Source organism: Psittacula echo, assembly GCF_963264785.1.
Source record: "Psittacula echo genome assembly, chromosome: 8".
Lineage (NCBI taxonomy): Eukaryota > Metazoa > Chordata > Aves > Psittaciformes > Psittacidae > Psittacula > Psittacula echo.
Genome location: NC_137744.1, coordinates 23,443,006 through 23,469,421, shown reverse-complemented (window position 1 = coordinate 23,469,421; position 26,416 = coordinate 23,443,006). Strand labels below are relative to the sequence as shown.

The following is a 26,416-nucleotide window of genomic DNA, read 5'->3' as shown; positions in this document are numbered from 1 at the left end:
TGGGTTTGTGATTCTGTGATTTATTCTGGTAGAGGCAAGGGGATGTTTGATTGTGCCTCAGGGTGCAACCATACAAGTCCCAAAGTGGTTGCACACACATGCAGGGGGCAGAAGCGGAAGCCACTGTGAAATGTTCCTCATTTTGGTGTATTTCTGACTGCTCAGAGCTTTCTGGACCAGCTGCTAATCTCTTGTATCAGTTTGGCTACTTGCCTGGCATAGTTTAACGAAGTGCACTGCTAGAAATGGCTGAAAACTCACAACCACGATGCCTTCCCACTGCTTATTTGTGGCATGATAACGTGATGATGCTCTTTCTTGGTTCACATTCACCTTTGCATTTGCAATGCTGAAACTGAAAAGCTATAGGAGCAGCAACTCTTTTCTCCTCCGTTTTACCGTGACTAGAACCTACCAGCTGAGGTTCACACACATCTCATGGCAGTAGAGCAACCTTTGGAAGTGCCCTTGGCATGGTGCCTGTGCTTTGCCTGCCATGGTAGAGACATGTGGTGATACATCTCCATTGCAGACTGGTCTGGTTTGATGGACAGACCCTGTGGGGACAGCAGGCTCAGAGATGGGGAGGTGCAATCTGACCCAGGAGCTGCCCTGCTGGTGTACCTCACCTCATCTGGATGAAGAGCAGTGACGTGCCCAGCACCTCCTGCTGTGTTTCTGGGACAGGAAGGAATAGCCCCCAGGAAGGTGGATACAGAGACCTTCTGCAGCAGACAGGCCTGCCAGCAGAGCACGTCCTGTGACCACATCCTGTTGAGTTGAAGTGTTGCATCTTGGAGCAGTTTCCCTGAACCGTCTCAGCTGTGAGGGCTGGTTTCTGGTCTCCATCCCTGCTGCCTCACCCCAGGGATGTATTTCATCAGCCAGAGCAAGCCCAGAGCCCATTCTCACAGCCCGCAGCGCAGGATTGTTTTTGCAACCTTGTGATAGCAAAGAACTCAAGAGATTGGCAGGAGCTGGGGGTTAAGCAACAGCCTTCCAAACAACATTAGAACATGACGTACTGTCCTGTTTCTCCAACATTTAGAGAATTACTTATTCCTGTGTAATTTTGCTATCTTATTTGTCCCTTTTCACACATGAATTAAGTATTACTTGTTTGCTGTGGGACGGGTACTTCAGTAGGCAGGCGCAGCATTGAGCTTTCTAATGTCAAATTAAATACACAGCTTCCAATCAATCAGCTTGCATCCAGCTCATGAACTAACCATGATGTGAGACTCTTGGGCATTTACTAACATGACTCACAATGAAAGCTAAATAATGCTGCAGCTTGCTTTCCCTTTCCTCTGAATCACACTTTCTTTCACAAACCACTACATGCTCCATGTGAATCAACGAACTTAACCCTGACTTTTCCAGCCCCAGAGCTGTTGAAAGGCTTTGGCTGGGATTTTCAAAGCTGTGCATATGCTCCCTGCCTTACCACAGGAAAGCTTTCACACCTATGGGGTTTCCAAGGACAGAAGCCCAAGCTGAGCACACAGCATTCGTACCTCTGGGGGAGAACACACAGCTTTGGGGGTATCCCTCTGGGAGGCTCAAGGCAACAGTCAAACAGTGCCTGTTGAGGCTCTAGTTAGATGTATGGGTTGTCTGACAGAGATAATGGTGTTAGGACAAGGTCATTCATAGCAGTTCAAGGGCACGCTGGAGTCTGTGTCGTTTCCCTGCTGTGTTATCCAGGTAGGTCAGTGGAAACGCTGCCCTACCCTGATGCCTTTACCCTTGTCATCAAAGGAGCAGCCGCTCCTTTGACCACAATCTAGAGCCCCAATCTACATGAGATATAGGGTACAAGTTAACCAAGTGATCAGGTACTGAGCTGCCTTTCTCTTGGCCGTCAGTGTTCCTTACCTGCTGTAGGAAGCAAAAGGAGCCTCAGTTCCTGGCAAGCTGCTGCCTGGAATGCTGCCCTGGCTCCCTGGTCCTTGCTGTGTAAACTGCTGGAGGATGCAGTAGTGGCCACTTGGCACCATGTCCTTGTTTGCATCCCTTATCTCAGCAGGAGTATGTGCCTTTTCCCTGCTCTCTGACCTGGTGAGAAGGAATGCAGATGTCACGGGACATGTGGAACAAGCTGCAGGAAGGGTCCTGCTAGGGCTGGGCAGCCATGACGGATGCACCTTCCCCACTGCTCATTGCCACCCTCAGAGCTGCTTGTGGAGGTTGGCACCTCGGCTGCCGGGGTAGTTTGGGGTTTACAGGATAGCCCACAGCCAGGAGTAAAGCAGGCCCCGGGCTGTGAGTCCATCGACCTTCACGAATCACTCTGGAGCACTGAGCTTTGTAAAGCCTCACCCTGCAGAAATCCTTTTCTTTAGCTGCTGCTGAAATAGTGAGGGCTGAAATTAATCATAGAACAGTTTGGGTTGGATGGGACCTTCAAAGCTCATCTGGTCCAGCCCCCTGCGATGAGCAGGGATATCTTCAACTAGACCAGGTTGCTCAGAACCTCATCCAGCCTGGCCTGGAATGTCTCCAGGGGTGATTAGCCTGAGCTGGAAGATGCCAAGTTCTTTGCTATGACTCGGTGGTGGAGAAAGCTGTTGTCAGAGCAGTGCACTGTAGGGGACAGTGATGAGCCTGCGAGGGCTGCTGTGGCTTACCTGACGTTTTGTCTTGCTTTGACCAGCTCCTCGGAGCAGTTCCCTTAACCATTGCCTTGCTGTTTCTTTCAGATGTCAATCTTGAATACAGTTTAACTGATGAGTATTGCAGGCACCATTTCCTGGTGGGGATGCTTCTGAGAGAAGCCTCTGTTGCCTTGCAGGACAACTACGATATCAGATATACAGCCATCTCGGTCTTGAAAAATCTCTTGATAAAGCATGCCTTCGACAACAGATACCAGCACAAGGTCAGGCATTTTCTGTTGGCTTTTAAACAAGATGTTCTTGAATTCTATTAATTCAAGAACACGAGCAATGCAGTCAGATAACTGCATAAGTGTTATATAACATAATATAACAGATAAGTGCTCTTATTCCTGCTGAGTATTTAGATACTAAAGCCCTGAGCTATTAAGGAACTTGAGAGTGTCATTAGCCCCGAGGCTGTTCAACAAAATTAAGCAACGTTGATGTTGTTCTGGTATTGGGCTTAAATTCATATCCTGCATTAATGTACGGTAATTAGGAAACAGGACTGATTGCTGTTACAATCAGCTGCATGTTTTACTAATTGGTGAATCAGAGGAGAGGATCTGTGGGTAAGATGCCGGGTTTCCACTGGGGAATTCTTCAGTCAGGGGCTCAGCATTGCTGTTGCTGAAAAGCCTGGAATTGGGCTGGTTTTCTTCCCTGATGCTGCTCACTGCTAACCCGTACATCCTTGAATGTGCCCAGCTACCTGTGCAGAGACACTACCTGGCCTTGCTCTAGGCTGAAAACATGCCTCTGTTTAGAGTTTACCTCCTCAGATTGCTCCTGGTGTGCTGCATTGCTGAGTTTTATCTGGGAATGCAGATACCTTCCTGGGCACGAGGGGTAGAAGTGACCTGCACTCGCATGGACCTGGAGCCAGCTCCTCTCATCTCTTTCCCTGCCTGTTTGGAAGGGCTGAGCAGGAGGTGCGCTTGCTTTTCTCTGCACTGAGGATCCACGGTGACTTGCACAGCCTGGAAACAAAAGTGCAGCCCATGGCAGGTGCCACGACTTGATATTTCGGGAGAGATTTGCCAGCTCCCTGTCATTACTGAGGCTGTTTCTGCCTCTCCGGGTGCCTGGAAATCCTCACGTGAATGCAGGAGCTGCTTGGCCGCTACACGCTCCCTGCCTCCTCCAAAACACCACCCGGCCCGAAACTGTCCCGCTGGATTTCTGTACCTGTGTTGTGCTCCAGGCTGCATGAGCAGGACACTGCCTGGAGCCAGGGCAGGAGGCTCGGCCGGTGTCCCCAGACACCAGAGCAAGTACCACGACAGGGGCAGGGCAGGCCGATTGCTGTTACCTTTTGTCATAGTGAGTCAGAAGTCTGGATTCTTGTATTGATCAAAATGTGCCATTTAATTGGCAAGCCTGAAATTTCTTCTTTTTAACCTTTTTGTCAAGTGCAGAAGTATAAATTTTAACAAAAAGAGAATTGCGCGTAAAAGAACCTTGCATTTAGAAAATGTCAACCAGACCCTTTTTGATCGGTGTCACTTAATCCAGATTAATCTGTTCCTACAAACTGTTTAATCACTCTTTCTGAGCACCATTCTCTGTAGTGATGGACTTAATCCAGATCTTGCTAAGACACAAACTAAGATGGAAATGATTATATGGACATTGTTTTTCATACTACATTGTCATGTGTATAGTTTTACAGCAGGTCTTTGGCTGAGTGAGGAAGAATGAACATCTATTATCAATAATAGTACAGTAAAACAAAACAATCATTATATCTCAAATGAGTGTTTGAACTCAAAGTATTTGCTATCAAGAATTCCTGACTTGGCAGCACTAGCCAGCACCAAGCAAGGAGCAAATGGTTTTGCTTCATTACTCCTGGGTGTTGCCTCAAAAATCAAGCTAAGGGAATGAAGCACCAGTTAAAGGGTTGGGAAATATGGGATTCAGTTCTTCCTGTATGACTGGGAATGTTGTTCAGCCCCCAAAATCCCTGGGTGCCCCAAGCTTGCTGTTAAAAGGATAATCGCTACCTGGCGGCTCTGAAGTGGAGCGGAGGAGCCGGACCAACCCGTGTCCTCAGACACCGTGTACAGTGTGTAAACACCTATCTATGTGTTTGGCTCAGTTCTCCTTTTACCCTGCATGGAAAGCCCGGGCTCTTCCCAGCATCTTTCTCCCCATCTATTTGCAGAACCAGCAGGCAAAGATAGCGCAGCTCTACCTGCCGCTGCTGGGGCTGCTCCTGGAGAACCTGCAGCGCGTGGCCGGCCGCGAGGTGCTCTACTCCTGCACTGCTGCCTCCAGCCCCGTGAGTACAGCCCAGCCTGGCCTCTGGCCTCCTCCTCTTCAGTCCTCACCCCACACACCCCTGCGCGGCTGCCGCTGCCTGCAGCCAGGCGCAGCTCTAGCAATAATGCGGTTTTCTTCTCCACACAACCCCGTAATGGGCTCGTTCCTTTTACTGTGCCTTTTCATAGAACCATGGAATGGTTTGGGTTGGAAAGGACCTTAAGGTCATCCAGTTCCAACCCCCTGCCATGGGCAGGGACACCTTCCGCTAGAGCAGCTTGCTCCAAGCCCCATTCAGCCTGGCCTTGAACACTGCCAGGGATGTCTCTGCCTTTTCACTTGCTATTGTTTAAAGTGTTTTTTCATGGTGTGTGTAGTGCCATGAGGTGATGTAAGCCTCTCCGAGTGCAATGAGTTGCAACAGGACTCAGCCTTGGACTCCAGCAGTTGTTCTGGGGAGTCGCCCATCTGCCTGAGGGTTGTGTGTGGTTCCCAGGCAGGCTTAGCCCTGCAGATCAGACTTTCCTCCTTGTTCGGGGCAAAGCAACAACCATGAAAAGGCATTTGAGGAAAAACAATTCCAACTTTCAACTTAAATAATGAAAACCAAAAGGGACAAAACTGCTCTGACTTACGCTGACATGTTCTGCTGTGCTTTGTGCTCCTCCCCAAGTCATTTGTCTCCTTGTTATGGAAGTAAAGAAATAGATTTGTTTTAATCTGTATTTTAAAAGCTGCTTTAATTTGCCTGTTTCTGTTCCATTATTCTCTTCTCTAAGAGAATCGGTGTTATCTTCCATTGGTCACAAAAACTCTACATTACTTTGCAGGCATCCAGGGATGAATTCATGTACAGTTTTGCATCTCCCTCAAACAGATCCAGCCTGGTTGCAGACAAAGATCCAGGTAAATTCGGTCCTCTAAACTTTAACTCTCCCATTGATTTTGAACATAACTGTTACCAGCCTCAAAACCCCCATTACCCAAAACCTGAAACAGTTGTGGAATCAGAACCCCAGCCTGGTTTGGGTTGAAGGGACCTTAAAGCTCCTCCAGCTCCAACCCCTGCCACGGGCAGGGACCCCTTCCACTGGAGCAGCTTGCTCCAAGCCCCTGTGTCCAACCTGGCCTTGAACACTGCCAGGGATGGGGCAGCCACAGCTTCTCTGGGCACCCTGGGCCAGCGCCTCAGCACCCTCACAGGGAAGAGCTTCTGCCTAAGAGCTCATCTCAGTCTCCCCTCGGGCAGCTTTGGCATCTTCCATTCGCTGTCTGTGATGAGCTGAGTTGTGCCGGTGCAAAGGGGCTAATTGTGGAGTTTGGGTTTTTTTTCAGCCTGTGGAGCAGCACTTCCAAATGGCCATGGGATAAAGCGGGAGGACTCCAAAGGATCCCTGAACTCAGAGGGGGCAACCAGTAGTTCCCCGGATCAGAGTGAAAATGTAACGTATCTGGGGTTGGAAAGAAGGATGCTCACTGCTCCCCTCTGTGCAGTGCCTTAAATAAGGGGGAGGGAAAGGAGTTCCCTGTGGCAGCAGTCTCAGAAGCCAGCTTATAAACATCTCTGCTTGAAAGCAACCCGATTGCTGTTGAAGAGAGGAGGTCAGACTCATGGCTCTGGTATGCTTACCCTCTTCAAACATCTCCAAGCCAAAATAAAGCTGGTGGCAAATTACTTATCAGAGATGAAAGGCAAAATCTGTGGGGAAAATCTCTGCTGCCGTGGTGCGTTTATCCATACTCAGGCATGCTCCCTGTGCGTGGTTGGGTGTGAGCCTGGCCAGTGCCCAGTGCATGGTGCTGGAACTGGTTTCCACGCACAGCTGGAGGCAGAGCACTATGATATGGGATTGCTGGTGACCACTGGCTTAAAAGGAGGGGAGGTGTTGGTAGAAACCCAATAACCACAGCCCCACAGTTGCTGGAGGTGCCTGCGGTCACCCCACGAAGAGCTTTGACCCCGCTCTTCAGGCAGGGTGTGCTCTCCTTGTTGGCAGGCTGCACACATGGAAATCAGGTATTTGTGCAAACCAGCTCCTGGTTTTCCTCGAGGCGCTCTCCAGATGTCTTGGGTTGGTGTGAATTATTAACGCATCTTTAAATACTTTGGCCCTTTCAACAAGCAAGACAAAGGTGATCTGGGCTCCTGCTGCCTGTGTCCTGACATGCTTCAGGAAGGTGGGGCCTCTCAAGCTCTCCCACATGAATCATGAGGCTACAAGATCAAGTACAGCCAAACACTTGGCTATCAAAGTGTTCATATTCAGCAGTGAGCATATGCTTCAACCCTGCTGAGCTTGCAGATTGGCTCTTGCCCACAGCTAGGCATCCTCTTCTGTGTCCTTGCAGGTAGGTTTTACAGGGTCATTGGAACAGCTCTTCTGTTAGGGAATGCAAAAGCCACAGAACCCTGTAGAAGCAATGCCACATGGAGGAGCAGCTCTAACGCTGCTCTACAGAGGTAGACACTTTGCTTGTCACCCGTTCCCCTCGCGTGAGTAGTGTGACTTGATAGTTTGGCTTGGTGAACAGCAAAGTTCTGGCTATAGCAGTGTGTCTCCAACTCTAAACTGAATGTTTAGTTCTGTTTGATTATGTGATTATGACTCACATCCACAGCTTGTCCCAGAGTACACAACGAAGAAGGGCTGTGGATCACTCTCCAGACATGTGAGGCACAGCTTTAAGAGGAGCATCCTGCTTAGAGCTTAATCATATCCATTTGTCGGAGAGTAGAGCTAGGGCGAGCTCAGAGGATGCCCAGAAAAGCTGGGAAAGCTTTAGAAGTTGTGTTTTACCATACAGTGCCCAAGCCTTTCCACGTGGATTGGCCCAACAGCAGGATTTCACTTCTCTTTGCCTAAGTCAGTAAGAGGGGAAAAAAAAACCCCACTTCCAAAGATCAGGAGAGAAAAAATCCTAGAATCATAAAATGGTTTCAATTGGAAGGGACCTTAAAGCTCCTCCAGTTCCAACCCCTGCCACGGGCAGGGACCCCTTCCACTGGAGCAGCTTGCTCCAAGCCCCTGTGTCCAACCTGGCCTTGAACACTGCCAGGGATGGGGCAGCCACAGCTTCTCTGGGCACCCTGGGCCAGCGCCTCAGCACCCTCACAGGGAAGAGCTTCTGCCTTATCTCCAACCTGATCTTCCCCTGTCAGTTTAAACCCATCACCCCCTGTCCTGTCACTCCAGTCCCTGATGAAGAGCTCCTCTCCAGCATCATATATTTAAGAAAATATGTTTTCTCAAGCTGAAATTTCCTGAGTTTTTTAAGAGCTTTTTGACATTGCTGGGTTTAGGTGTACATCTTGAACAGAAAGTTAGATTCTTGCTTCAAACCATGACAGCTGATGAACTGTTTTGTTTGGCAAGACCTGACTTTGAAACTGTCCAGGAGCTCAGACACTGCGGACAGAAGCAGGGCAGTGAATGCAGGGCTGATGGGGCTGACCTGTGTTCCGCTGGATAAGCCAGTGTCCTCTGCCCAGACATCTCTTTTCCCAGCAGAGAAGCACTTGGCCGTGCGTCCAGGGTTTCCAAACTTCTCATCACTGGATGAGATGTCTCCCAAGCACGGTGCTGTGCAGGGGGGCAGGAGGAATGCTGGCACACATGGTTTGCTGTGCCCATGTTGCATGGTGCCATGCTCAGGCACAGCCCAGGCAATGGGGCCGCTGGTTCCATGTCACCTCTGTGTCCCGGCAGATCCGCAGGAGCTCCACGAGGAGCAGTGTGTCTCATTGCAGCCGCCTGGACCAGTTTGAGATCCGGACACTCCTGATGTGCTACCTCTACGTTGTGAAGATGAACTCTGAAGGTTGGTGGCTCTTACTCAGCTGGGTGGCAACCCAAAAGACAAGAGGCAGTTGCCAGCTCTTCTGGTCTGTAAGGTCTCCCTTCAGTCTGTTTTACATTTCAGTACACTGTGGGCTTTTTTCTTTCAGATACTCTTTTAGCTTACTGGAACAAATTCTCCCCCCAAGAGCTGATCAATGTCCTTGTGCTTCTGGAGTGAGTATCATGAGGCTGCAATTCAAACACTGCACTTTCCTGTGGACAGCATTGTCCAAGAAGGCACAAGTGCAGGGTGTCCCTCAGCATGCACGGTCCTCTGCAGCACGGGGGTGTGCAGCCAGGGTGTAAGGAAGTGCTCTTCCTCCCCCTGGGGAGGAAGGGTGTGTATGGAGGGAGCAGGGTGCAGTGGCAGTGCCCTGTGCTCGGTCCGGGCTGTCAAAGGGTGTCCCACTATCCGTGGGCAAGCAGGGCTCTGGGCATAGCCTCTGCCTTGCGTGGGCTTGTGGGACAGATGGGTGAGGAGACAGGGATGTGCCATAGGGCTTGGAAACCAAGAGTGTGGGGTCAAGTGACTTCTAAATACAGACCCAAACCTTCGCGCACAGAGGAGTGTGTCTGCTGACAAGGACAAGGGCATGTTTTAAACCACAGAATCCCAGCCTGCTTTGTGTTGAAGGGACCTTAAAGCTCCTCCAGCTCCAACCCCTGCCACGGGCAGGGACCCCTTCCACTGAAGCAGCTTGCTCCAAGCCCCTGTGTCCAACCTGGCCTTGAACACTGCCAGCGATGGGGCAGCCACAGCTTCTCTGGGCACCCTGTGCCAGCACCTCAGCACCCTCACAGGGAAGAGCTTCTGCCTAAGAGCTCATCTCAGTCTCCCCTCGGGCAGGTTAAAGCCATTCCCCTTGGCCTGTCCCTACAGGCCCCTGTCCAAAGCCCCTCTCCAGGTTTCCTGTCGGCTCCTTTAGGTGTTGTGGGTGTTCCTGATCTACAGAATCTGTAACAGGTTCATATTTTATTTTCTTTCTAGGGTGTGTTTGTTTCACTTCAGATACATGGGGAAGAGAAACATTGCCAGGTACTGTATTCTGCCACCCAGCCTCGGGGGCTGTCCCCATGCTCCCTGCCGAGGCCAAAGAAGCCAGGCAAACCAGGGCAGGCAGGAAGCCTGCGGGGCCGGGGCTCTGCTCAGCACCATGCCAGTAGCATTCCCTCATCCTTCCTGCTGCTTCCCTCCCCTCCAGCTCCTGCATGAGACCCCCCAGCCCCGGCGCTCCCGGCTGCCCGCACAGGTTGGCAGCATCCCCTGCGGTGAGCTGCAGGTGAGACACGAGCCTCGGCTGTACCTCTGCTTCTGAGCAGCCCCACTGCTGCGGCCGTAGCTCCAGGGCCAGCAGGTGTGGGAGAGACCTGGGCAGCCTCATCAGTCCCATGGGACTGTCTGGGATAAACCAGATGAGTGAGTTGGAGGGAGGCCAGACTCTGTCCTGGTGTCTCATGTAATCCTGCCACTCACCCCAACCCACAGTGTTCGCTTCCCCTCGCAGGGTGCACGATGCCTGGTTGTCCAAGCACACCGGAGCCGACAGGAAATCCCAGACAATGCCAGCGCTCCGCAGCAGAGCAGGGGGGATGCAGGTGCGGCTCCAGCATCTGGGCAGCTTGGAGACCTCCTTCACGCTCAACCACAGTATGTACAGCAGAGTTAGTGTGCTGAAAGCTGCATGTACCCATTTAACACTCACTGCTCATTGTTTCAGGCTATTGAGACTGCAGAGTGACAGCGGTCGCTGCTCCTCCCTGCAACATTCCTGAACTGGTGTGGGTGATATTTAAGCCAACCCCTTAAAAATCCCCCCTGGGACTTAAGGCTTGTGTGGCTTTTTCCTCTTGCCTGTCTTGGCTCAGCTCCTGGGCTGAGTGTGGTTCAGGTGACCATGGTGTTGGGGGGTGAGCAGCAGAGAGCTGCCCCACACAGGGACCTGGGCCACCATCTGCCCTAAGCCTCTCCTGAGTTTTGTCCCAGTTAAGCACCTCACCACTTCCCCTCTGCGGGTACAACTTGGACACCAAGTTCTCTGTCTGGCTTTAAAGGCGGTGAGATTAAGGGGAAATACCAGCATTGGGGTTTTTTGGTTGGCATCAGGCAGCTCCTCTGACTGGAGCTGACAAATTCAGCCTCTTGGTATTCTTACCTCATCTCCCAAGTGAAGTGCAAGGGGAGAAAGTTATCTATATCAGCATTTAGATACTGTGGAAGCTGGAGTGCTGAACACCCTTTCCTCCTGATCTGCTTTCCATCCACAGATGCAGGCACCTCCGAAGCAGATATCGTGCACCAGGCGTTGCTGGAGGGCAATATCGCCACTGAAGTGTGCCTCACAGTCCTGGACACCATCTCTTTCTTCACCCAGAGTTTCAAGGTCAGCGTTGAAATCAAAAGTATTGTAGGGAAGTGACTGTATCTCTACATGTTGATGATGGTGATCCATTCACCTTGATTGTCACATTATGGGAGGCTTTACAACAGCAAATCCTTTTCTGGTCTGTTCTCTGCTATGAAAGTAGTCTCTGACCAACCAGTGCAAGTTTGTTCTGGTCGTCACATTAATAAATGGTTTTTACTGTTCCTTATCTGCCTTAAGAATGGATGTGATTAATCATACAAAGTTCTCTCTGTCATTTCCAGCTTCAGGCACACCATTCCTGTAAAATACACTCTTGTTGCTTTCCAGACCCAGCTTTTAAGCAACGATGGCCACAATGCCCTCATGAAGAAGGTTTTTGATATTCATCTGGCTTTTCTCAAAAACGGGCAGTCAGAAGCAGCTCTTAAGCATGTGTTCGCCTCTCTGAGAGCTTTCATTAGCAAGGTATGTAATACATGACTCCAAAGGGACAGGACAATTTATACAGGTATGATAGAAGAGACCAGTGCACTTAATCTCCTTTCAAACTTCCCCCCACCTGCCCTTATCACTTTAACTGCTGTTAAAGATTTGACATCTGTTTGACCAAAAGCTGGTGCTTCTTGAATCTTTGCCCTACACTGACACTATTGCTGACAATGCTATTGCTTGAGTGATACTTGTGCTGACAAGCTGCTCCTCTCCCACTGCATGGGAAAGAGGGATAGGACTTCCTGAACCTCTTTCTACACTTTTCTGAGCCCTGGTACATGGCTCTTTAATCCCCTGAGCTCAAGCAGCGTCAAAGCCGCAGCTAAGCACGTAAGAGCAGTTGACTGATGCTATTGCTGACATTTCCCTTCATGCTTGTCAAAACCTGCCGGTTCTTATAAGCACCTTTTCAAGACCAGATGTACGTGCAGACTCCATTCCTCCCCAGCCGCACAGTTCTAACAAGTTCAAAAGGAATTACAACCCCTCAAATCACTTGAATGCGGCTCATCATTAATGAAGTTAAATCCACGTGGCATGCAAGTGCAGCCAGGAAGAGCACAGTGGTGAATGATAAGCGGCAAAGTGTTACTACCAAATGAGGTCTTGCACTAGTTGCTGTGCAAAGTTTGATTAGAGAGACTGCTAAACTCTTTTTCAAGGGTGGAAGCCATCTGTGCTACGCACCTTTTACTATAACCTCACAGTGAAGCTAAGCACTGGTAGGAGTATGAATTACACTGGAATAGAGTAGAATAGAGCTAGAATGAGTATGAGTAGGGCTGAACTTTGATTTGTCCTAAGCAAAGACGTGGGAAGCAGAAAATGCAGAGTTTTGCTGGCTACCTATCTGCCTCCAGACAGTGGGGTCTCCTGTGAGACATTTTCCATGGGGCTTCTTAAAACCTGCTATGTTGGCAACTGGCACCGGGAGGAATCACGGAACACACATAAGGAAGGCTGCTTCCCAGCAATTTCCCTAGAGAAATCTGCATTGAGGGAGTCTCTGTGTACAATATGTGTAGGTAGCGCTGGTGTAAGTTCTTGGTTTCTTTGAAAAGCTTTTCTAGCACTGGGACTGAAGAAGCTACACAAGAACCTTTGCCTGCTGTGTTATGTAGATGCTGGTTCTGCCAGCACAGGGCAGCATGGCTCAGTATTTCCCAGGTGTCTTTCCTAACATTTGCATGCCTCTTGTGAAGTTCCCCTCAGCGTTTTTCAAGGGAAGGGTGAACATGTGTGCTGCCCTCTGCTACGAGGTCCTCAAGTGCTGCACTTCCAAGGTGTCCTCCACGAGGAACGAAGCCTCTGCTCTTCTCTATCTCCTGATGAGAAACAACTTTGAGTTCACCAAAAGGAGAACGTTTCTGAGAACGCATCTTCAGGTCAGTGACTGGGGAGAAGCAGGACAACAGAACACCTCAGGCTTAATGCACAGATAGCTCAATGTAACTGTGTCACCTCATGTCTGCAGAGGATCTTGCTTTTGTTATATGGCCAAAAATCCTCTTGATTTCCAGGCTTTGCCTAATTCCTGATCCCAGTGATTGGCCCAGGGCCCTTTGGGTGAAATACACTGCCAGAGGGCTCCAAGCTGTTGGGTTTTTGGACTCACAGACAGAAGGTGCATCTCTACCCCAGAGGCTGCCCTGGCCTGAGGTGGAAAGGACAGAGGGAGGAGCTGTCTCCTTTGAGGCAGGAGAAGGGGTTTTCCTGGAGCTGCTTTTGCAGCATTGAGTTTTTGAAGCAAATTTAACCATCTAGTGAGGCAGATGAATGTTGTCTGGGTTGCAGTGAATCACAGAGAAAAGTGACTGATGTCCAAACAGGGATTTGTATTACGATTGTGATGTTGTTGATTCTGTGAACTCACTGCTCAGCAAAGTAGTTGAGTCCTCTGGGGAGTATTTGTCCTGGGGAGATGTGACAGCAAAAGCCACAACAACCATCACTTACATTGTGGGAAAGACGTGATGTTTTCCTAGGAGCATTTCATGCAACTGTGACAATAAAACTCCTCTATTAGGGCTATTAAATAAAGCCCCCTTCCCTGTCCCAACAGATAATAATTGCAGTGAGCCAGTTAATAGCAGATGTGGCACTCAGCGGTGGGACAAGGTTTCAGGACTCCTTGCTCATCATTAACAACTTTGCAAACAGTGACAGGCCCATGAAGGTAAGTTGGAGACATTAAATCACATCATGTGCTATCAGCCTTAATGAAAGACTGGGGACACACTCAAGGAAATTGTGTTTAAGGGTAAAGCTGATAATTGGAACTATGCTTTATGAGCTCCTGTGGGCTGTGTTTGCTCAGTAAACCTGTATTATGCCACCAGTGATAGGGCCAGCTGCACAGGCAGGTTATACTCTCTCCATGTGGCCTCACACCAAGAGGAAGGAGCTCTGCAATCAGGTTACACTTTACAAAGTGTTCTGCTTGCAAGGATGGCCAAAAAGCTTTCCGAGAACTTCCAGCTTTGAGAGGAATGACACAGGAGAGCCTGGTCCTTCTTGTTGCCTGAAGGTAATAATTAGCAGGAATTAATGTTCATTAATTGAGTGGCAGCAAGATCAAGAAAGCACTCTTTCAGGGGGCTAATGGTTGTATTTCTTTGGAAAAGAATTGTTTTTGTGCTAGAATGAACACCTTCTACTCAACCTACTGAACAATGTGTCAACACTGCACCCATGGGACGGGAACGTTCTGTAGTTGCTGCATTGTTCTATAATGAATTTATAGTTAGGATATACCTGGCAAAACCCTCTGTTCTCTTCTGTACAATGATGCCTATAAGGGTTTCACTGAGCCATACTTTGCTACTCATATTTTACACTGCAAGACCATTATATCCAGTTTATGTAAGTGCAAGAGTACAAGAGAGATTTCAATACACTGGAAAGGATGCCATGAACAGCTTATAGATACAGCTAGGGAGCAGGAGCCCAAGGAGAGGCGAATGTCAACCAGGCTCATCACAGAGGAGAGAAAGTTGAGGGGGACCTAACTGCTGCTTTCCCCTACCAAAAGGGAGGTTACAGAGACAAGGAGGTCAGGCTCTTCTCAGAGGTGGGGAATGTCAAGACAGGAGGCAACGGGCACAAGTTGCTGCAAAGAAAAGTCCAACTTTACTTAAAGCCTTGAAAAGAATTATTTCCCAGAAAGGAGGTGGGATTCCTGTCCTTGGAGATGATAAAACTTGGCTGGACAAGCTTGCTTTAACTTGATGATCATCCAGCTCTGCGCAGGGGGTCAGTCTGGAGCCTGTTTCATTCTCTATTTTTTACATTCCTGTGGTGGGAACCTCTACAAATGCTTTTGGTGCTTTAGGAATTGAAGAGTGACCACATCAGAGACTTAACAAGCGGATGTTGAATAACATGGAAAATATTTCAGGCCTGGTTTATGGTCCCATGCATTTATTTTTTCACATGCACAGAGCATTTCTGTCTTGCTCTCACACCAGCTCTTCAGGATGCCAAAATACCTGCATTGCTGTAGTGTAGAATCCCAGCCTGGTTTGGGTTGAAGGGACCTTAAAGCTCCTCCAGCTCCAACCCCTGCCACGGGCAGGGACCCCTTCCACTGGAGCAGCTTGCTCCAAGCCCCTGTGTCCAACCTGGCCTTGAACACTGCCAGGGATGGGGCAGCCACAGCTTCTCTGGGCACCCTGGGCCAGCGCCTCAGCACCCTCACAGGGAAGAGCTTCTGCCTAAGAGCTCATCTCAGTCCCCCCTCTTATTTCAGTATTTGCTTCTAATTGGATTTGTTTTGTGTCAGGCAACTGCTTTTCCTTCCGAAGTCAAAGATTTGACAAAGAGAATCCGTACAGTGCTCATGGCTACTGCTCAGATGAAAGAACATGAAAAGGATCCAGAAATGCTGATAGATCTGCAGTACAGTTTAGCCAAGTCTTACGCAAGTACCCCAGAGCTCCGGAAAACGTGGCTGGACAGCATGGCAAAGATCCATGTGAAAAACGGAGACTTCTCAGAGGTGATTCTGGAATTAAACCCATGGTTTTACCCCACAAGCCAGAGGCACAGATTACACGTTGATTTTCCATTGTCCTTTGCAGGCAGCCATGTGTTACGTTCATGTCGCTGCACTCGTTGCCGAGTTCCTGCACAGAAAAAGTAAGTGTGTGGTGCTTGGAAGGTTTGGTGGGGTTTGGGGGATCAGAATCTTGTTAAAGGCAAGTGTCTCCTTGGGTGGTAAATGATTATTTTAGAAACAAACTAACCAGTGGGTAAAGTTAGAAAGGGATGAGTATTTTTAAAGAGGGAATCCAATTGTTTGTATACAGGCATTTACTAGGCTGGCCAGGACCGCTTAAGCAGTCATGTTGGCACGTTGCTGAGTGAAATACAAACTGACACATCATGTCGTGGTTTAGATGTTGTTATGTTTTATATTAGGAACTGTACTCACAAGGGGAAGCCCATGCTAAAAACTTGCTGTCAATCTGTTCATCCACAGCGTCACCAGAGGCAGTATAGAAAACTAGAGTAAAGCAGTCAAAATGCAGTCAAAAATACTACTATAGCCTAACTAAACAAATAGGTAAGGAATACTAAGGAAACAAGAGAGTGGTGTGATTTGATGCAAAGCAGGAAGGGCAGGACAGGCTTGTGTGTTCTCAAGTAACACCACTCTGCAGGATTTCTTTTAAATGTCTGCTCCACAGTTGATATATTGACCCCATTTTTCATTTGCATGTAAGGGTGTGATTATTGACATGGATACTTCACATTTCAGAAAGTTAAGGCTGCATAAAAGCCCATTGAGTACATGCACTGCCTTGGTTGGAAAGGTGTGAAGTGCTCTGCTCAGGTGGCTTTGGACACCTTTGGAGTCCCTCCAAATCCTGTACTTTGTGCTGGCGAAGTGTGAAAACTCAGGACTGGTTTTTCTGATCCCTCTGCACACTTCATTGGCTGCAGAAGGGAGAGTATTGTTGGTAATTCTTTATTTGTACCCTGGAGGCTGCTTACCACAACCAGTGGTAAAGGAGAACTGCTAAAAAGGAAGAGGAACAAATCCAAAGGAATAACAAGTGAATACACTGAGTTCTCTCTGTCACTGTTGCTCTTTATGTGTATGTAGGCTGAAAAGGGTTCAGGAAAGGCTGAACTACTCAATGTTTTGGGGTACATAACTGCTTTCTGCTAGGAGTGTACAGTCCTGTTCACTTCCCACCCAGCTCTCCAGCATCCCGCAATAGCTGTGTTCTTCATGTAGACGAGGCCCTTAGGAACATGGGTTAGTGGTGGCTTTAGCAGTGCTGGGGCAATGGTTGGACTTGATGATCTTAAAGGTCTTTTCCAAACTATTTGATTTGATGATACTTGCATCTTCTGTGCAAAGATACACCTATGTTCTTCATGACTTTCAGTTGGTTGCAGCTGGTTAGGTTGGGGATTCCCTATCCAGGGAAACCTGTTGTGCTTGGTGTTAGTTGCTGGGAATGACTCCCGTGGCAAATGGCTGGGAAGTTCTGTTGTGTTCAGTCTCATACATTCAATAGTAAAATGACAGTCAGGTCTACTGCTACTTGTAGGACTTCACTGTCAGCCAGACTGCTTCCCAGCCATTAAAGTGTGATGCATTTGAGCTGTTATTCCACTAATCCATTTGCTTTTGTCCCCTACAGAACTCTTCCCTAGTGGATGCGCTGCCTTCAGGAAAATCACTCCCAACATTGATGAAGAAGGTGCAATGAAAGAAGACGGTGGGATGATGGATGTACATTACAGTGAGGTGAGGTCCTGTAGTACAGAGCACGGGATATTTCGCAGCTGGGTAGGATGGGTCACTCACTGAGGTGATCGGCTCTGGTGCAGGCACGTTCCATGAAGGCATCATGGAATAGAGGGATTCTGTGATTATTTTAGACTTCGTTTGTGCAAGCTCTAACAAATTGCAGTTGTGCACTGACAGCGGTAAGGAAAGTGGCTTCCCAGCAATTTCCCAGGAGAAATCTGCTTTGAGGGATTTTCTGTGTACAATACAGAACTGGTGTAGGTTCTTGGTTTCTTTGCAAAGCTTATCTACTAAAAGCTGTTCTACTGAAAGATTTTCTACTAACAGCTTTTTCTAGCACTGAGACTGAAGAAACTGCACAAGAATCTTTGCCTACTGTGTTTTGCGGGTGCTAATTCCGCCAGCACGGGGCAGCGTGGTACAGTATGGCCAAGGAGGGACAACATGCAAGTCAGGTTTTGCTGAGTGAGGGTTTATAGAATCACAGAATCCCAGACTGGTTTGTGTTGAAGGGGCCTTAAAGCTCCTCCAGCTCCAACCCCTGCCACGGGCAGGGACCCCTTCCACTGGAGCAGCTTGCTCCAAGCCCCTGTGTCCAACCTGGCCTTGAACACTGCCAGCGATGGGGCAGCCACAGCTTCTCTGGGCACCCTGTGCCAGCGCCTCAGCACCCTCACAGGGAAGAGCTTCTGCCTTATCTAATCTGAACTTCCTCTGGTTTGGTTTAAATCCATCACCCCTTGTCCTATCACCACAGTCCTTGATGAAGAGTGCCTCTCTGGCATCCTTGTAGGCCCCCTTCAGACACTGGAAGCTGCTCTGAGATCTCCACACAGCTTCTCTTCTCCGGGCTGAACAGCCCATCTTGTGTTCCCCTTGAGCTAGGGCTGTGCTGCAGGACACCACATTAGCAGAACAACCCAGAAGCCACAGCAAGGCATTGAGGAAGTGGGTAGACTGTGCTGTGAGTCAGAAAGCCTCACAATGACTCCTGTACCATGCCTGTACCACTGCGCTGGGGGGGGCCACGTGGCTGAGCTGCCGCATTGCCCATTCATCAAGACTAGGCTTGAGGATCCTTGGCATCACATCCCACTGCTGCTGCACACATGTTCTTGGGCGTGTTGCTTAGATGCCTACTTCTGACTTCCAGTGCTGCCATCTCCATACCCTCCCAGAGCTTTGGTGTTCTCCTGGGGAGGAAGCTAAATAACCAAGACACACTTGCTGGCTCCTGTGCTAATGATATAAAGAATAAAGGAACTTTCAAAAAATAACTTCTCCTTTTTTCTTTATCTTTTGTTTTCTTCCCTTTGGAAAAGCCAGACCATGGGCTGTAACTGTGGCTGCTTGTACTGCAACCTGTTAAAGAAACTGAGAATAAAATGGGTTTCCCTTCTAACTTAGACTGTCACTAACACCACCATTCGGCTGCTCTCTTAGGAAGTGCTGGTGGAGCTGCTGGAGCAATGTGTTGATGGCCTGTGGAAAGCAGAGCGGTATGAAACCATTTCTGAAGTGTCCAAACTGATCATTCCTATTTATGAGAAGCGGCGTGAATTTGAGGTGAGTGTTTTGAACTAGTTTGCCTATATGCAAACAGACATGGTCTAGTGTCCCTGCCTATAGCAGGGATTGGAACTGGGTGATCTTAAGGTCATTTCCAACCCAAACCATTCTGTGATTCTCTGGTGTAATGTAATGTTTTAGATCCCTCAGAAAAAATACAAGAGGCTTTTGTATTTTTGAAGCTATGAGTCAGTGAACTGATGGCAGCAATACACACGTTGTGCTTCATTGCTGGTCACTAAACACATGAGTGAAAGCAGTGGTCTGGAGGGTGATTGTTACTGCTAAAGACACACAAGACTCATATTTAGTGAATAATTCCCACTTTCCGTCCCCTAAAACAAAGCTGTCATCATGCCCTGTGATAGTCAAAGCCAGGTTCTCTTTGAGACTTGAAGACTGTAAAAGTTAAAAGCACAGTGGAGTGTGTTCAAAGAAAGGACTAGATCTGCAGGTAATTCCGTGCAAGTGAAGAGGAGTGAAGGAAGCTTTCCCAGCCCTTCACCTTGCTGCTTCCCAGTGCCTGCTGTGACCTGTGCTTGGGAAAGGCTGCTGTGCTCCTCTTTCCTTCCCTTATCCCATGACCCCAGGACAGCATCCAGCTGTACAGCTGAAGCTAGTGGAAGCCTTCATCTGGTTTTGATCAAAACCGGATATCTGGGTAAAATACTGCAGGCTGCTCTACCCATGAAGGCTTGGTCAGGGGACATGCAGGGACAGCGGGCTCAGCCTTCTCCCTAAGGATAGCAGTGTCATTGCAGCCTGCAGCTCCTCTCGGACCTGGAGCTGAGCATGTGCTTAAGACTGAGGTTTTTCAAAGAACACTGCAAGTGTTCCACCTCCTTTGAAATCCACATCTGAATTCTCCGGTGGACCGTGATCACATCTCTCAGAAGCTGCCAGGGTTGGCTAGGATGTTCTGCTTGCAAAATCCTGCTTTAATGATGTCAAAATCTGATTTCCAGAAACTAACCCAGCTGTACAGAACGCTTCATGGAGCATACGCCAAGATATTGGAAGTCATGCATACCAGGAAGAGGCTTCTTGGAACCTTTTTTAGAGTGGCCTTTTATGGACAAGTAAGTACATACCCCACTCACCAGGCATTCCCTAAAGCTGCTGCTCTGCCAGACCTGGAGCTGAGAAGCCTGTTGGCTCCTCTGGAGCAGGCACTGGCGCATCTTTGTGAACGTTTCCATAGTCCACCCTTGAGGTGAGGGTTTGTGTCTCTCCGGGAGCACCTGATTTATTGTAGTTTATGATGCTGCTGGTGGGCTTGCCATAAAACACCTCAGCAGGTGGGAAATGGCTTAATGGGTTCAGTGGTGGTGATTGTAATTTTAGTTATTATAAATTACACAAACACAATTTAGCGTGTACAGTATGTACCAGTCACAGTATATAACCATTGTATGCAAATAGTCATAATAACATTTTCTTCTACAGACAATTGCTGCTTTTTTGTAGATATTAGTAGAGCAAAAGCTTATTGGAGAAGCTGGAGACAAAGTATCTCAGTATTGGTTATATACTTGTAGATAGAGTATTTTTGTTAACTGAGATAGCTGGAAAAAATGGCCAAGATCTGGGGCTCAGAGTCCCAAGAAGGAGCATGATCTTCTGCCTGATGAAGTCTTCTGAACCTGAAAGGAGTTGTGCTTTCATTTTTCTCCTCCAGCTGTAGCAGTTAACCTAATAAAGTGCCTTACCCCTCATATCCCTTGTGTCTCTGAACTATCTGCTTCTGCTTCTGGACCTGTAACCATGGGGGAGATGCAGGACCCTTCTTTAGAAATACTGTGTAAATTATATTAGCTCTGTCTTTCCTCGTTCCTTCTTTTAAAGGAGGTGATTAATACCCCTGAAACCATCTTAGGCTGGTACCTTTGAACACCACTGTTGTTACATGCACAGCATGTTGGAGCACTGACTTTTGCTGCAGGAAACATACCTTTTATTTTTGTCCTCATCTTATCTTTGACTTTGGGTATGTGAAAAGTGAATGAGGTTAGCAATAGATAAAAGGAAACAACTGCTAGCTTAGTTTTCTAAAAGCTGTAGAAATAACTGGATCAGCCCCTAAAATTCAGCAACGGATCATCCTGACACCCAACACTTGATCCAGTTTTGCACTTGAAAGCTTTGCCGGCTTTATACGCCAGCTACACAGGCATAGTTTTAACACTCTGTCACAACTTCTGATGGGAGCAGCTTGCCAAAACATGAAGCTTTCGTGCTGTTCCCAATACAGGAAGGACTGGTGATGCAGGCACAACCTTTAATGCAATTTTGTCTCTACAGCAAATACACCAAGTTCCACTTCCCTGAATACAAGAGGAATCAAAGCAGAGGAAACTCATTTCTGTATTTATTGCTTCAAGTCCCTTTAGCCTACACAAAATCCTTCAGGCTGTTCACATGGCTCTGCTGTCAGGGCTTACTCCACTTGCATGTCTTTCTGCTCCTTCCCTATACCTTATTTTTGTGGGTTTTCTCCTGCTGGCCTCTTTCCATCCTTCCACAAAGTCAAGTGCTGGCCAAACCCAGCTGCCACAGTGTTTATATTGCTCTCTGGTCATCCTCCAGCCTTTGTGTTCAGCAATGACGTGTTGGCTGAGGAAATTCATGACGTTTTTACACTAATCTGAAGGAACCTATTGAAAGGCGAAGCTCGGTGAGACCCTGTGCAAGCTGTAGCCTTCTGAACCTTCTTGGCTTTCTGACATGCCAGTGGAAACTTGCTTTCAAAGTAGGAAATCTCAAATACAGTTTTCCAAGCAAAGAAACCCAGTGATTCCTCACTACCTCTTTGTGATTAATGCTAGACGTTCTTTGAAGAAGAAGATGGGAAGGAATACATCTATAAGGAACCCAAGCTGACGGGCCTCTCGGAGATCTCCTTCCGGCTTCTTAAACTTTATGGAGAAAAATTTGGGTCAGAGACTGTAAAGATTATCCAGGATTCTAACAAGGTAGAGTTCAACTGCATGAATAAGCCAATGAAATGTAATTAGTGGTGAACATCAGGGCCATATTACATGGCAGGGGTGGGAACTGGATGAGCTTTAAAGTCCCTTCCAATCCAGACCATTCTATGAGCCCTCTCTTCCACCCTCTTACAAGCACCTTGCTTCCATTTGTTCTTGTCATCCCCATGCTCCTGTGTGGACATATTGCATAGCTTGACAAGTTTTGGTGCTGGTCTGGCACCCAGGAAGAAATAAATGAATTGGGAATTATGAATGGGAAATGGCAATCCCCATCTCTCTTGAGCCATGTTGTTGGGAAGCACAGAGGAGCAGATGATTGAAAGTGGAATCGTTGTTGCTTTGACACTGCCAGTCTGAAAGAAAACCTTTTGGGGCCTTGCAGCTTTAACTCCTTCCTCTTCCTATGGAACACCCGTTTATGCTCCCTGCAAGGGCTGTTCACACCCTTATCTTGCAACCATGGATGTGTCTGGGTTACCGAAGGCAATGTTGGTGATCCCAAAGCTTGCTTTGGGCAAGCTTGCAGATTTGCATGCCACAGCACAGCACTGTAGGAGTGCTAATTTATGGCCTGGAAGCAATATGGTCATACTAGAAGGACTGAGTAGCACAGGCATGTGCTGCATTGATGAACAAGGTGATATGGCTAGCTGTTGCAGATGAGGTATTTCTTGTGCCCAACCTCCTTGTCTTGTGTATCTGATAGTGGATGGTCTAGACATCACAGCTGGGGTCAGAGGGAGTGTTTGGTGTGTGATTCACTGCATGCAATGGAGCTGAGTCAGCAGGGAATCAGTTTAAATCACATCCCACATTAACCAATTGTAAATCAGGTTATTAATCTTTGTTCTTCTAGTGAGTAACCCTCTTATTTCACAGGTCAACATTAAAGACCTCGATCCCAAGTATGCCCATATTCAAGTAACTTATGTGAAGCCCTATTTTGAAGACAAAGAAATGTCTGAAAGAAAGACTGAATTTGAAAGAAACCATAACATCAATAGATTTGTATTTGAAACTCCTTACACTTTGTCTGGAAAAAAGCATGGCAGTGTGGAAGAGCAGTGTAAAAAAAGGACCATTTTAACTAGTAAGTACAAATGTGAGTCTGTATCAGCCACTATTTTTAGACTGTTCTAGCTTATTAAAATATCCCAAAAGAGTCAGAAGTTCTCTCAGCTACGTAATCAGAAGCATGCTACAATATTCTGGCTGGGAGGGGAATTTGCCTTATGTTTCTATGTGCAAATGTTTATAAAATAACAAATCATGCTGGTAAAATACAGTCTTGTTCAGGATTTCACACACACCAAGTAAAACCCAGAGGTCAAGGATCTGCTTGTGTGTGTTCCATGAAGAGTAGTTCCCTATGCTGTGTGACTTTTCAATCTGTAATTCCTTTGCTGTTCCTGCTAGCTTTGAACTCCTTTCCATATGTAAAGAAGAGGATTCCAGTCAATTATGAACACCAGGTTAATTTAAAACCAATCGATGTGGCTGCTGATGAGATAAAAGACAAGACAGCAGAGCTGCAGAAGCTGTGCTCCGCGGGTGATGTTGACATGATCCAGCTGCAACTCAAACTGCAAGGCTGTGTTTCTGTGCAGGTAAGGCTTGATCCTCATCCAAAATCACAGTTACAGCTGACTCGGGGAGTTATAAGATGATTCAGGGAGTCATCTTCTTGTGACACAGCACATTTACTGTCCAGAACTCATTAACTACCTTGTTTGCAGCACCACAGCAAACACAAGCACAGCTTGTCCGCGCACACAGCAGTACATTAGCGGGGGGCTCATGGCAATTAGCATTTTGTCATTAGTTGGCCATGGGTGAATGCTGAAATACACTTAACTCTTGGAGGTTGTATCGTCAGTATCAGGCACAAATAGCCTTTTTGTGAGCCTGTATTCTCAAGGTGGATAAATGACCTTAAGGCTCAGATCAAACTGCTTTCCCAAATGGAACTAGGAGGTAAGTATGAGGAACCAGGTTGCATCTCTGTTTTTATCTTCATTTATCTTTTGGTCTTAAAAAGCATAGGAAAACTTAACACTCTGGTTACCTTAGTAATGCAGAGCTGGTGGCATGCAAATAATACGCTAAGATTGGTTTTGTGGTGGTTCTTCTTAAAATGGTTATTCCCTTCACAACTGCCTTTAGCAACTCAACACAAGTTCTACCATAAATGATTTCTGACTTCTCTGGTTCTAGGTTAATGCTGGTCCCTTGGCCTATGCCAGAGCTTTCCTGAGTGACAGCCAGTCCAGCAAATATCCTACTAAGAAGGTGAATGACTTAAAAGAAATGTTCAGGTAGGATTTCTGATGTAATAAAACCTGGCTGGAACATGATACCCACTTTGCTTGTAGCTCTGTCTCCAAAATCAGATGATGAATGCTTAGATGTGCCTTATAAAGATCCTGGTGCTGGTGAATCCCTTTTCACCCAGGTCCCTTCAATCCAAACCAGTCTGTGATTCTCCCAAACACTGCAGAAAAGGGGGGGGGCGGAAATGAAACTTGCCATCTGCTTGCTTTTGTAGAAGTCTGGGCTGTTTTAATGGGTGACGTTCATTCCTTTCCTCCTCAGGAAGTTTATACAAGCCTGTGGAATTGCTCTGGAGCTCAACGAGCGACTCATTAAGGAGGATCAATTGGAATACCATGAGGGGCTCAAGTCAAACTTTCGGGATATGGTGAAGGAGCTTTCTGACATCATTCATGAACAGGCACGTACTGCACATCAAGAGCCCACGGAGGTGCTCTCTGTGCTTGATAACTCACACTGAAAACTAGCTGAAAACTTGATCGCTCTTCATGTTATGTAGCTAAATACAAAAAAGCAAGTAATTGAACTTGAAAAGTAAATGATAGACTTGGTGGATTCCAAACACCAGTTTCTGTTGATGGACAATCTCAGCCTGGTGTTGGTATGCAGTGGTCTTCAGGGTGGAGGCTTTGCTGACACATACCGTAAGTTTCCTGGTGCTGCAGCCATCCAGAGTCCTGTGCCATGGTTTGCCTCATGTTTTGTGCATCACAAGAATCCTGTGGCAAGTCACAGGTTGAAATTCTCTGGCAAAATTCCCATTTTGAAGAGGTGCAGGAAGCTCAGAGGCTGGCAGAAAGCTGCATGTCCAGAAACTGGTTACGATGGCCGATGAGCTCAGTTTCCCTAGTGTAACACATTGAGGCTGACCGACCTGCTGCCTGGTGAATCACAGGGTGAGACACAAATACAGTCACTCTAGAGCAGTTCCTCCACTCCAGTGAGATCCTGTGTTGTAAGACCATCCTTCAGGTTATAAAGTACAGTCTTGCCACATGGCACAGATGCAGTGAGCGCTGTATTTAGCTGCATTTACTCCCTGTGCTCACAAAAAAAAAACCCCAGAGTTCTCTTACTGCAAAGATACAGTATATTATTGCTCTACAGAGAAGTGTTTCTTTCCTATGCAATTGTAACTAAAAATGATCCAGTAGGACACAACAATGTGTATATGAATGCTCCACAAATTGCTCAATTCTTCTTTCTCATTTCTCTGTTATGCTGCCTTTGTGAAACAGCTCTGAAGACAAGGTTGGCTCTCTCTTTTGCATATCTTTTTAAACACCTGCATTGCAATCATGACGTGGAACCTTTTCTGAAGCTCTAACTCTTTTGTTTCCTCTAGATCTACCACGCAGATACGATGCATTCGCCCTGGATGCACGACTCCCTCCATGTCTTCTGTGCCATCAGCGGGACATCTGGGGATGGAAGTTACTGTTCACTCAGACCTACTGCTGAAATATAAGCATAGCACTCCTATTTCACAGAGCTTTCTCAGGAAGAAGTGGAACTGTACAAAGGATGTTTAAAGGAATCCATGATGAGCAAAGATACAGTTCTTTTTTTCCCCCAAAGTTGCCATGCTTTCAAACAGGGTGCTTGCTTCTTTTGCTGAGCAACATTGAAGTGCCTGGACACTGCACCACTGTGCTGCTTTTCTACTGTGTTTTTTTTAAAGCTAAATGTGTAACAGGACATGGAAAACCATCTAACTAGGTATTGAATTGCTGAACTATGAATGGGAATTGGAACGGTACTCTGTAAAGTTGTACAATGGAATATAATAAAATGTAAAACTACTTTGTAAATAGGAGTCTATAGAAATTAGCATTGTATCATATTTGCTGCTAAAAGCTTTGTTGGATAGGGAACGTGAAGGAGAAATCATAGCCAACTAGTAAGAGATCTTCCTCTTCTAAAAAGTGACTTGGGGTCCCGATGTCCCCATTGCACTCAGACCCTGAGAGGATGCTTGTCCTAGTCTGGGACAGCTAAAACCCAAGTCAGAAGTGATCGTTTTCATACCTCCTCTGAGCAGATAATTCTAAAGGAACCCCCATGAAAGCTGAGCTTCCTACAGCTCATTTCACCTCTGGCCAGGGGATCTGTCATTTGAGATGAGTTTCTCTATTGACCA

The 26,416-nt window shown here is 47.4% G+C and overlaps 1 protein-coding gene across 3 annotated transcripts in view; it reads left to right on the top strand.

Moving 5' to 3' along the window:
- DOCK11 (dedicator of cytokinesis 11) overlaps nt 1-26,416 on the top strand; it is a 69,588-nt gene extending 43,172 nt beyond the window's left edge. For 2 of the 3 annotated variants that reach the window (XM_080624985.1, XM_080624987.1), the window contains 24 exons: nt 2,703-2,881; nt 4,828-4,944; nt 5,756-5,831; nt 6,261-6,367; nt 8,633-8,744; nt 8,872-8,938; nt 9,753-9,800; nt 9,967-10,044; nt 10,270-10,412; nt 11,030-11,145; nt 11,458-11,595; nt 12,825-13,007; nt 13,685-13,798; nt 15,404-15,619; nt 15,702-15,759; nt 17,277-17,383; nt 18,830-18,952; nt 19,921-20,034; nt 21,781-21,927; nt 22,825-23,035; nt 23,362-23,552; nt 24,160-24,260; nt 24,538-24,676; nt 25,622-26,416. In XM_080624985.1, coding sequence (XP_080481111.1) covers nt 2,703-2,881; nt 4,828-4,944; nt 5,756-5,831; nt 6,261-6,367; nt 8,633-8,744; nt 8,872-8,938; nt 9,753-9,800; nt 9,967-10,044; nt 10,270-10,412; nt 11,030-11,145; nt 11,458-11,595; nt 12,825-13,007; nt 13,685-13,798; nt 15,404-15,619; nt 15,702-15,759; nt 17,277-17,383; nt 18,830-18,952; nt 19,921-20,034; nt 21,781-21,927; nt 22,825-23,035; nt 23,362-23,552; nt 24,160-24,260; nt 24,538-24,676; nt 25,622-25,744 — 3,008 coding nt within the window. In that variant the 3' untranslated portion in view covers nt 25,745-26,416. The remainder of the gene's footprint in view (nt 1-2,702; nt 2,882-4,827; nt 4,945-5,755; nt 5,832-6,260; nt 6,368-8,632; nt 8,745-8,871; nt 8,939-9,752; nt 9,801-9,966; nt 10,045-10,269; nt 10,413-11,029; nt 11,146-11,457; nt 11,596-12,824; nt 13,008-13,684; nt 13,799-15,403; nt 15,620-15,701; nt 15,760-17,276; nt 17,384-18,829; nt 18,953-19,920; nt 20,035-21,780; nt 21,928-22,824; nt 23,036-23,361; nt 23,553-24,159; nt 24,261-24,537; nt 24,677-25,621) is intronic. The other variant, XM_080624986.1, reaches the window with a different exon arrangement.